Source organism: Leuciscus leuciscus (genome assembly GCF_965113295.1).
Source record: "Leuciscus leuciscus genome assembly, chromosome: 2".
Lineage (NCBI taxonomy): Eukaryota > Metazoa > Chordata > Actinopteri > Cypriniformes > Leuciscidae > Leuciscus > Leuciscus leuciscus.
The window spans coordinates 50,715,994-50,727,813 of NC_138726.1; the positions used below are offsets into that span (position 1 = coordinate 50,715,994).

At 35.9% G+C, this 11,820-nt stretch overlaps 1 protein-coding gene across 2 annotated transcripts in view; it reads left to right on the top strand.

Annotated features, from left to right (window-relative positions):
• eml3 (EMAP like 3) overlaps window positions 1-11,255 on the top strand; it is a 42,456-nt gene extending 31,201 nt beyond the window's left edge. For both annotated transcript variants that reach the window (XM_082155602.1, XM_082155603.1), the window contains 16 exons: window positions 1,590-1,739; window positions 1,827-1,896; window positions 2,075-2,185; window positions 2,520-2,615; window positions 3,604-3,738; window positions 4,041-4,179; window positions 4,730-4,881; window positions 4,997-5,122; window positions 5,235-5,366; window positions 7,007-7,074; window positions 7,193-7,281; window positions 7,463-7,560; window positions 7,693-7,780; window positions 7,878-7,976; window positions 9,748-9,878; window positions 10,110-11,255. In XM_082155602.1, coding sequence (XP_082011728.1) covers window positions 1,590-1,739; window positions 1,827-1,896; window positions 2,075-2,185; window positions 2,520-2,615; window positions 3,604-3,738; window positions 4,041-4,179; window positions 4,730-4,881; window positions 4,997-5,122; window positions 5,235-5,366; window positions 7,007-7,074; window positions 7,193-7,281; window positions 7,463-7,560; window positions 7,693-7,780; window positions 7,878-7,976; window positions 9,748-9,878; window positions 10,110-10,319 — 1,894 coding nt within the window. In that variant the 3' untranslated portion in view covers window positions 10,320-11,255. The remainder of the gene's footprint in view (window positions 1-1,589; window positions 1,740-1,826; window positions 1,897-2,074; window positions 2,186-2,519; window positions 2,616-3,603; window positions 3,739-4,040; window positions 4,180-4,729; window positions 4,882-4,996; window positions 5,123-5,234; window positions 5,367-7,006; window positions 7,075-7,192; window positions 7,282-7,462; window positions 7,561-7,692; window positions 7,781-7,877; window positions 7,977-9,747; window positions 9,879-10,109) is intronic.
• Window positions 11,256-11,820: the final 565 nt, after the last annotated feature.

Below are 11,820 nucleotides of genomic sequence, written 5' to 3' on the forward strand. Positions count from 1 at the left end.
ATAAAGCCCCCTCACAATACTAAATTAAGTTATTGTTTGCTGCTTATTGCGCTTAAAAAGTCAAATAATGTCAAAATGACGGTCTTTGCAAGTATTTACGTAAACACAGTCAGTTATGTTTTAAGTGAACCTAAACAGTTGCATGTGTAACAGTATAATGGATCCGTGCATCAAGTCTTAAAGTGACAGCAGCCTAATATACCTGCTGCCAAATTATAATATAATATTTTAAAAATCAGGCAGTTTCCCCCATGGGATCAATGTCAAAATTGTGGCCAGTGACTTTGGAAATGGCTGGGGAGCAAAGTTAATGTCAAGCCCTGCTTACATACATACATACATGCATACATACTTACTTACTATATGTATATATTTCTTTACCTCACATGGCCAAACACAGTGAATTAGATTTCCTTTATATCATGGGTCACCAAACTAAGTCCCGCGGGCCGACTCAGGCCCGCCACCCCCTTTTGACTGGCCCCCCAGCCCCTCTGCTCTCCACTACTTGAACCGGCCCTATGAGGCAATCCCCAAAAGACAAGTCGTCATGGCCTATTATATAAATATAAATAAAACTCGCGTGCAACTTAATTAATGCAATGCGGAACTACTGTTAGATACGCGGGTTCTTTAGGGACACCTAATCTTTAGCTCCGCCTTAGCTCTGAAGCAGGCTGCGATGTAAAGATTGCAATGCTGGAACATGTTGAGAGAGAGGTATGGGCGCGATCGAAAAGTCGCAAAGTTTGAAAAAAAAATTCAAACTGCAAAGTGTTTAAGTTAGTGTTAATAAAAATTTTAAGAAAAACAAAAATATATTAATCTGAAATGTAGCAAATAAATTTTTTATTCATTCAGGTACAATTACCAAACATATCTCAAGATCTTTTTGTCTTTTTATTAATTTAATTAATAAACTAATTATATAAAACTATTGTCAGTGCACTACAAATACACTGGTTCTATGTCTTTACTTTATTAATAAAACTTATTTAAAAAAATACAAGGCACCAAAGGAAATTTATTTTCCTTTGGTGGTACAGCCTGAGACATGCACAAGCCTTCTGCATTTCTGTTTTGCTTTTCCCTCCATTGTACCGAACTTGTACCGAACCGTGATATCTGAACCGAGGTATGAACCGAACCATGACTTCTGTGTACCGTTCCACTCCTAATAGAGAGAGCAGAGTTTTCAAAGAACAGTGGACCAACGATTATTTTTAAAGTGAAGAATAACTTTAATTAAAACAAAGTGTGAAGACTTGATTACTACTTTTGCAAACCACTAGTAAAGATAAACAAATATGTGCCAGGAATCAAGTGTTGATATAGTAGTGTTGATATAGTAGTGTGGATATAGTAGTGGGGATGGCTGTGCCAGGCTAGTAATCTCTACTACACAATGAGGCCTGCTGGTGGTCATTTTGGTCTGGGTCATACAATTCTATGTTATATAGCTGACCCGGCCCCGGCCCCCCATCACAGTCAGGAATGATAATGTGGCCCCCAGAGAAAAAAGTTTGGTGACCCCTGCTTTATATAATACATAACTACTAGCAAATGTTCCTTGATCCTTTTATTTCCAGCTATGGTTACAGGGGACGGGACTGTCGAGCAAACCTTTACCTGTTGCCGTCTGGAGAAGCAGTTTATTTTATTGCGTGCGTGGTGGTCCTGTATCACATCAGCAACCAAACACAAAGACATTATCGCAAGCACACAGACTGTGTCAGATGGTGAGTGTAGAGAAAACTTTTTTTTTTTTTTTTTTTTTTTCTCTGATTAATATGTCCTTACTTTTTCTCTTACTTTTTGGCCTGTAGTCTTGCCATCCACCCGGACAAGGTGCGTGTAGCATCTGGACAGACAGCAGGGGTGGACAAAGATGGCAAGGTGAATAAATCACATTCCACTGATTAATAAGATTAGTATGTTGGTTGACATTGATTAAAATCATGAACAAAATTTAAAGAAATGGTGTAAGTCTGTTATACATTCATAAAAAAAAAAAATCCATGTTATGCATCAATTACCTGCTTACGTTTTTTGTGCGATTATGTGTGTTTGTCAGCCTCTTCAGCCCTTTGTGCACATTTGGGACTCCAACACGCTAGTGACACTGCAGCAGATCGGCCTCGGCACATTTGAGCGAGGTGTCGGATCCGTAGCATTTTCCAATTCAGTGAGTATTGCCTCCCATTTTGCATTCTTTCCAGTTGAAACACAGCAGACAGAGAGAATAGAGAGGGCTGTTCACATGTGCAAAGAATATAAAATATCAAAAAAGAAATTAATATGGAAAATAATAATATAATCAAGGATCCAGACTTGGTCTATTAGGCATTTATAGACTAGAAACATTGACTTTTAGCATGTGACAGTCTTTTGGAATAGTATTTTAATAAATGCACATTGATCATACATACATATATCAATTTTTATTTATTTACAATTAAAATGTATTTCTATATATATATATATATATATATTCCTTTCTCTTTTTTTTTTTGCTATAGGATGCTGGTACATTCCTTTGTGTAATCGATGATTCCAATGAACACATGCTTTCTGTGTGGGACTGGAATAAAAATATAAAGCATGCTGAAGTCAAGGTCTGTTCACACACACATTCACACACACACACAAATGCTCAATAGTTTCTACCATTGTAATATCTACATAAAGCTACATGGATCAAGTTTACATTCTCATTTTTAGTAGCCTAACATAATTTTTTTCAAGCACTTTCACTGTTAATGCTATAAAATAAAAAAACTGTCAGCTTTATTGTGGATAGTTTCTCTCTCTGTGTGACCCTTTGTCCTAAATATTTCTTTCTACTTCTGCACGAGCGGTTTGAGCGGGGTTGCTATGGGAGCAGCTAAATATTTTACAGTTGATTTGTGTGAGTGATTGTGTGCGCTTTAAAGACCGGCCATTTGTATGAAGTAATTTTTCTTCCTGGTGTTTTATTTTTGGGCTGTGCTGCTAGTAATGGATTTAGGAAGTAGTTGGACTTAGAATAGCATGACGCTTTGTCAAGGGAGTTCTGTTTGCTGACTGAGTGAATCTAGATTTTCATCTCAGTATGAGTTGGTTTATTTTTATAAAGTCATTTGCAATGAGTTAAATATCATTCAGGATTTCACGAGCATTTCAGAAGTATGTTTGGTGGAATTCTGGAAACAATAAGATGAATACCCAGAACAAAATTAAAGAGCCTGAACAATTTAGAAATCATAAGTAATGACTATATTATATTCTGCTGAACTTTGAAGAGGTATTTACAGTTTCTGGATTATACTTTTTGATAATACAGGACAATTACAGTAATTTTCTGTCATTAAACTGACGTGAGCTGAAGATTGACTGAATGTTTATAGTTGAATTGTAGCTTTTCTCCTGTAATAACAGAGCCACTGGTACAACTATATGTCTTCACTGTGTGTGTGTGTGTGTGTGTGTGTGTGTGTGTGTGTGTGTGTGTGTGTGTGTGTGTGTGTGTGTGTGTGTGTGTGTGTGTGTGTGTGTGTGTGTGTGTGTGTGTGTGTGTGTGTGTGTGTGTGTGTGTGTGTGTGTGTGTGTGTGTGTGTGTTTCAGAGCACTACTGAGGCAGTTTTGGCTGTGGAATTCAGCCCTACAGACACCAACAACATCATCTCCTGTGGCAAGTCCCACGTCTACTTCTGGACCATGAGCGGTTTCACAATGACCAAGAAACAGGGCATCTTTGGAGTGAGTCCATATTTTTCCACCAAGTTGACTGTCCTCCACTGTAATTTCAGTATCATGTGCTTTTCCATGCACGAAAAGGGGAAAAAATTATATAAATTAAAAACTCAAAATACTGTGGTACTATGGCGTTTCCATGTGAGATCATCATTTTACTTAGGTACTATTTTACAGTAATATGCTGCATATCTAGTTTATGATTAGCTTTAAAGGCTTACATTGAGTTGAGAACCGCTTCATAATGCATTCAGCTATGTATTCACTCTTTGTTTGGTATTTGATTTTGTCTGTTGTGTGTTTAACAGAAATACAAAAAGCCCAAGTTCATCATGTGCTTCGTGTTCAGTCTTACGGGTGATGTGTTGACGGGAGACTCTGAGGGGAACATTCTCACATGGGGAAAATCAGCTGCTGATATCAAAACATTAGGAAAAGGAGCAAAGGGTGTGCAAAATGATACTTCACAATACAGAAGAAATTATCAAACACTTCTGTTACATTGCAACTTCCTTAATCGTTAGCAAATCTCTACATAAACATCCATCTTTCACATATTCAGTTATAATTTTGCAGTGATTAAATTCATTTGTAGCATTTAAAGCTATTCATTTTATTTATTCCCCTGGAATTGGGCTACTTTTAAGTTGTTGCCATGGGTTGACGTACAAAATCAGCAAAGAATTCAGCCACTGACGGAGAAAATCATATTGGGTTATTTTGATTGGCCAATTGGCTAGTTTTGTTGCTCAGACCTGGCAACCGTGTCGGTACAGAAGTATCACTGTATGTGCAATAGATTTTCCTTTACTTTTAAAACTAAGGGACAAGTCTAATTTATGCTTTATGGTAAATAGCAGCATGCCACAGATGCTATCAATAGATCTGAACTAAAATATGGCTTTAATATAGTCTGTTTTCATTATTTGAAACTATATCGATTCTGTCAATCTCTTCAAATGTACTAATCCGCTTGTTCTCCTCTCTCCGCATGCAGAGACATTGCAGATCATGAAGCAGACGCGTGCTCACGAAGGCAGCGTTTTCACGATGTGCCTCCTGCAGGGTGGAGCTTTACTCAGTGGTGGAGGCAAGGACCGCAAGATCATCCGCTGGAGCGCAGACCTTGCGCCTGAAAGAGAGTGTGAGGTGAAACACGAGTCTGTATTATCTTCAAAACTGCGTGTTTGTAGCCATATGAATATATGAAAGTACAGTGTCGTTTAAAAATCTAAAACTTCTTGAATGGTCTTTGTTCTTCTAGATTCCTGAGAACTTTGGTGCAGTCCGCACCATTGCAGATGTAGATGGAGAGGAGCTGCTCGTTGGCACCACACGAAATGCAATCCTGAGAGGAACATTTTCAGATGGGTTTGTGGCCATTGTACAGGTAGATGGATTGGATTCATATGCAAATATACATCGTTCAGTTGCCATCAGTTGTCTTAAGCATTTTTAGCTAGTTTGTGAATCTAAAGACGTTCAATTCATTCAATTGTCAGGGCCATGTGGACGAAACGTGGGGTCTGGCCACACACCCCTCCCAGAACATCTTTCTTACCTGTGGAAATGATCGTCAAGTGTGTGTGTGGAACGCAGAGGACCACAAACTGGACTGGTGCACACCACTAGAGGTTAGAATGGTCACAGAAAATTGTAACTGTAATTTAAGGCACACTCAGGGTACGTATACATTACAGCGATGTACTAAAAACCTCTGCGCTTTTTAAAGGTTTCGCGTACAGACGACACTGTTGTCAAAACGATCCCCGTTCACGCTGATCCGAGACAACGCCTAAAAACGCTGTATTATTCATGCAACGCCAGTAGTTGGCGATGTCACTTTGTAAAGAAACACTCCGCACCTATAGACTGATCACATCACACGCATGCGCTTGACGTCACCGTTTTCACAAATTCGTGTTTTTGTAGTTTGCACAGAGGCGATTACTGCATCGCTCTCAAAAAACCTGTTTTCAAAAGTTTGCATTTTCAGGCCCACGAAATTAGCCTGGTTCTACCAGACTCTCGTACATTTCATTTGTACAGAGAGTCTGGCCTCTCTCCATTGACAAGCGTTAACTTCCATGTAGGTGGGTTTTCTGTTGAAGTTTAAAACTATTGGATCTGCCACTCTGGATCTTTCACCAATCGCTTATGTTTGGTCGTGACGTAACCCTACAACTCAAACTAGCGCACGACCTCAACGTCATCGTTCTCATCCACTCCCTCTGTTCGCTGATTTGACCGGTAAAAAAATTATCGGAGAAAACCAAGGAATACACCACAATCCCAGACGTAGTACTGAAGGGAAATAAAATTGAGCGGAAGTACGCAGGAGGGCGGAGCCAGGCTACCACGAAATGCCATTGTTGTGTAAATGAACGGTCAAAATTCATAAAAGGTTTTGCGTTTTTAGTTTAAAACGGTGTCATGTAAGTGGCCTCTAAGTGTTTTTTGTGTGTCACAACACTATTGGCATGGATGCAAAAAAAATTGGTTATCTGAGTAGAAATGCACAGCTGAAATGTATTTGGTAATTTGATAATATGGGTGTTTTTGAGATAAAGTAAACAGTATTTGGCTGGTCATGTGATCTCGACACGCTTACACTACCACTCCCTAAGTTTGGGGTTGTTAAGACCTTTTAAGGACATTTTTACAATTTAAAATAACTGTTTTCTATTTAAAAATTTTTTACTGTTAAAAAATGTGGGGTTGGTAATATTTTTTTTTTTTTATATATATATTTTTTTTAAAGAGGTCTCTTATGCTCACCATGGGTGAGTTTATTTGATTAAAAATACAGTAAAAACTGTAGTATTGTGAAATATTATTACTTAAAAAAATATATCTAAAAAAATATTTTGGGAAAAAAATTCCATTTGATGGAAAATAAATGTTCTGAAGCCATTACTTTAGTCTTCAGTGTCACATGATCCTTCAGAAATCAAACTTCTTTTTTCAAGATTCTTTGATGAATCTTTTGTAACAATATAAATGCATTTATAGTCAATTTTGATCAATTTAATGTGTTCTTGCTGACACTTACTGACAAGACATTTTTGAACAGTAGTTCAAATACAGTTTTTTGGTCTATGCCAGATAACATATGAGTATATCAAATTTTAAACATTTTGTCAAAGTTATTATTGATTTATTAAGGTGAAAAACTTTTACGTGGGAAACGTGCATATTTAAACACCCACACAACATGAACATAAATGTATTGTAATGTGAAAATGAATTTGCAATTATTCATTCATGTCTCTAGGAATCTGGTCTGTGTGCTGATTTCTGCCCTAATGGAGCTCTTGTCTCTGTTGGACTGAGTACTGGAAGGTAAAACATTTTATTTACAGCACACCCGATAACAATTACAGCTTCAGTTTTACAGTGAGCTTGTGAAATGTTCCCTTTTTAATGGCTTTCTGGTGGTTTTAACCCCTTACCTATATAGATGGGTTGTACTGGATCTGCAAACCAAAGAAGTGGTGTCAGACCTGACTGATGGGAACGAGCAGTTGTCTGTAATGAGATACTCACCAGGTCAGAGGTCAACAAAATCACTGTACAAAAAAAAAAAGAAGAAGCTATGGCCTCACTGTTCCTTATCTTTATGTTTCTAGCTTGTTTGTGGAATATAGGGCATGTGTTTTAATGTGGTCTGCAGTTCTCATAAGCCTGTTAACAATCAGGAACTTTTATTTTACTACTCACCCAAACATAGATGGCAGCTTTTTGGCTGTTGGTTCCCATGATAACTTCATCTACATTTACAACGTCACTGACGGTGGTCGACGCTACGCACGATTCGGAAAGTGCACAGTAAGCAAAGCATGCTGGGACAGTATCCTAAATGATGTAAAACCGTTTTATGGTGGTTTGTTGTTTATAGGGGTTGTGTTAAAGTGCACTGTAAGTCATGCAGATTTATCTCTTCCCTAAATGTAACTTTAGGGGCACTCCAGTTTCATTACTCACCTCGACTGGTCCAAAGATGGAAAATACATCATGTCTAACTCCGGCGATTATGAAATTTTATACTGTAAGGCTTGTGTGCATGATATACAGAGACATATTCATAGAAGACAATGAGAGATATCATTTAAAATGCATTTAAATGTTTATGTTCGTGTAAAAAGGGGATGTTGCAAGCGGCTGCAAGCTGTTGAGGAACCGGTTTGAAAGTAAAGATCGAGAGTGGGCGTCCTATACCTGTGTGCTTGGATTCCATGTCATGGGTGAGAGAAAGCATTTCATTTTTTATTATTGTTTGTTATCAGTGTATTATTATTTTTAGTTTTTTTACTTTATTTTTTTTTAATGCTGGCTGATATTTTTAATATTATTAATATATAATTACCAATATTTGGAGTAAAACGGACCACATGGAATTGTTTGTATATACACTACCGTTCAAAAGTTTGGGGTCAGTAAGATTTTTTTATGTTTTTAAAAGAAGTATCTTCTGCTCACCAAGGCTGCATTTATTTGATAAAAAAAACAATAAAAAAAAAACAGTAATATTGTGAAATTTAAAATGAATATATTTTAAACTGTAATTTATTCCTGTGATCAAAGCTGAATTTTCAGCATCATTACTCCAGTCTTCAGTGTCACATGATCCTTCAGAAATCATTCTAATATGATGATTTGATGCTCAAGAAACATTCATTATTATTATCAGTGTTGAAAACAGTTGTGCACAATTTTTTTTCAAAATTCTTTGATGAATAGAAAGTTCAAAAGAACAGCATTTATTTAAAATAGAATATTTTCTAACATTATAAATGTCTTTACTGTAATTTTTGATCAGTTTAACTCATCCTTGATGAATAAAAGTATTGATTCTTTCCCCCAAAAATAAAATAAAGATTCTTACTGACCCCAAACCTTTGAACGGTAGTGTTTAATGTTACAAAAGCTTTAGATTTCAGATAAATGCTGTTCTTTTGAACTTTCTATTCATCATAGAATTTTGAAAAAAAATTGTACACAACTGTTTTCAACATTGATAATAATAATAATGAATGTTTCTTGAGCATCAAATCATCATATTAGAATGATTTCTGAAGGATCATGTGACACTGAAGACTGATGATGCTGAAAATTCAGCTTTGATCACAGGAATACATTATAGTTTAAAAAATATTAAAATAGAAAACAGTCATTTTAAATTGTCATAATATTTCACAATATTACTGGGTTTTTTTTATTGTTTTTTATCAAATAAATGCAGCCTTGGTGAGCAGAAGATACTTCTTTTAAAAACATTTAAAAAATCATACTGACTTTTGAACAGTAGTGTGTGTGTGTATATATATATAAACACACACACACACACAGAGTACTGTGCAAAAGTCGTAGGCACGATAGTATTTTCACCCAAGAAAAAACTGGTTTTAAGCCAGTTGTGTCAGTAGGAAATGTCAATGTCATTGTCAAGTTTATTTCTATAGCACAGTTTAAAACAACTTAGAGTAGAAATTTTACATTTTACATATTACATTTTTTCCAAGCATTCCTTTTGTTATTAATAGTAATAATCCAGTGAGATTTTTGTATGCACAAGGATTCTGACAACAGCCGAAACAGCCAAACTGAGACAGACTAAATCCAGAAGAACTGCAGCAACATCTCCAAGACGCTTGAAGACACCTTCCTGCAAAGCTACAGTACTGTGAATAGTTTTAGGCACTTGTGTAAATAGATTTTATTTATCGATTAACTTCTATTAACTAAATCAAATCAATATTTTGTGTTTAAAACAGCTTTTGTCCTAGGTACACTCGCACATAGTGTTTCAGGTAGCTTTGCAGGAAGGTTTCTTCAAGCGTCTTGGAGACATTGCCGTAGTTTATCTATTGACTCTTTGTTTAATTTTCGTTAATTTTGAAAAAAAAAAAGTTATGTAGTTTTCCTTAAGATGTATCTCATGAGTAGTAGTAGTAGTATGTATGCACCAGCAGTTTATTCAACAGTGTAATAAAATGTAACTGTCATGCTGTCTAGGTGTGTGGCTCGAGGGATCAGATGGGACAGACATCAATGCCTTGTGTCGCTCGCACAATAAGAGTATGGTGGCAGTGGCCGATGACTTCTGCAAGGTTCATTTGTTCCAGTATCCATGTCCCAAACTAAAGGTGAGTCACTGCCACTCCCATTGAACAGTCAATATTCATTGAGAGTCAAAGAAATTATCATTTTAAAATGGAAATAAAATTAAAAACAATAAATCTTATTAGACTCTGTATGCTTAATATTGTATTAAAAGGCCAGATATTGTATGTAATGCTGTGTTAGAAAATGCAGATTAGTACGTTTTTGCTTATACTGCAAGAAATCAATCATTTATTCCCTGATTTCTCTGTCAGGCTCCAAGTTATAAGTATGAGGGCCATGGCAGTCATGTGACCAACGTTCGTTTCACGCATAATGACAATCACCTCCTGTCATTGGGCGGGAAAGACACCTGCATTCTCCAGTGGCGAGTTAAAGGGGCGGGGACTGGAGACAGTAAGGAACATCTAGCTTCTTCCTCTACTGTCCGCTCTTCCTCTAGTTCTCCAGAAAATGGCACATAGAGAGACAGATACCAGGAGTCAAGAGAGCGAGAATAACTAAGGCATGAAGATATTCTAGGAAATGAAACATGGAGGAAATATCGTATTGCACCATCATGAAGCATTTGGAAGGTCATGCCAGCTTTTGTAAAACATGTCACAATGTTGTTTGACCATTTACAAGTCAGATATAACGCATAGCTATTCACTACCTACATTTCTTCATGAACTGACTTTTACCCTGTTGAGGCTAAACTAATGGCCAAAAAAAAAGAAAAAACATATCTGATTGCTTTTGGGGTTCTTTTTTAAAGAAATGTCATATTGCACTCCAAAACCAAAGGGAATATGATAGGATTATATGAAAAACCTTAAAGAATTAAAGAATTGTGGTGGTTAAAAGAATGATGAAAAGTATGTTTTATGTTCTTAATGCAAAAAAAAAATGTATTACAGATTTTTCTCTTTTAATTTTGGGGCCTTGAGAGTTTATTTACACATTTGGCAAAATAAATAAATCTGGCAAAATAAATAAATCTCACAATAGTGAAATTTGTTGTCAGTTCAACGCATGATGAGAGAATGATGTATTACATAAAATAAAATAATCTCTTGTTTCCACATTTATCATGCTATATCATGTTCAGTGTACTTGTTTACTTCATAATGCTTTTCATGTGATTATTTTAATAAACTGCTTTTTTTTTTCTTTTCTTTTTTTAAATACTACATGCATAATTGTGTCATTACATTATTAGCCATAAATCATGTGTCTCTGTGAAGCATTGTGTTAAGAGCAGCAGGATAATCATTGCTTTATTAGCTGTCAGGAAAATGTCCTCTGTCCAAAAACTTCCAAAAGACTGGTCATGTATGGATCAAGCCAGCTTTTCTCAGCTTGTTAACAATGTGAAATTTTTGTTATTTTTAACCAATCAATAAATTTTTAAATAAGAACGCTTTTTTGTCTGTGTGTACTTCCAGTTTCGCAATTAATGTGATTCCAGAAGTGAAATAGAGTTTAAGTATCACGCAACGCCACCTAGCAAGAGATGTTCTTTAATGTGAGACTGTGATGGCGCCTGTAAATCAATAGAGGGAAGTATTGCACCAGTTTTCACTCATATCCTGATTCTGCCTTATGTTCTCAGATGAACATTGCTGTAGTTTGAGCGACTTGCTATATCATACAAACAAATGTGTGCATAAAATCTAGAAAAAATTATGTTCAGTATACATTTAATGTATTGAACCTTTTATAGATGTCAGTGTGTTTCTTCCTTCAGCTGGTAGGAAACTGTTGAATAAATAAACTCTTTATTGATATCCTCAGATCCATTAATATAATTAATAACTATACGCAAAAATAAATGTGTTATTCTTGTTTATTGCTAGAAAGTAAAGAGTGATTGCAGGGGTCTTTGTATGGAGAATATATATATATATATATATATATATATATATATATATATATATATATATATATATATATATTCTGTGTGTGTGTGTGTGTGTGTGTGTG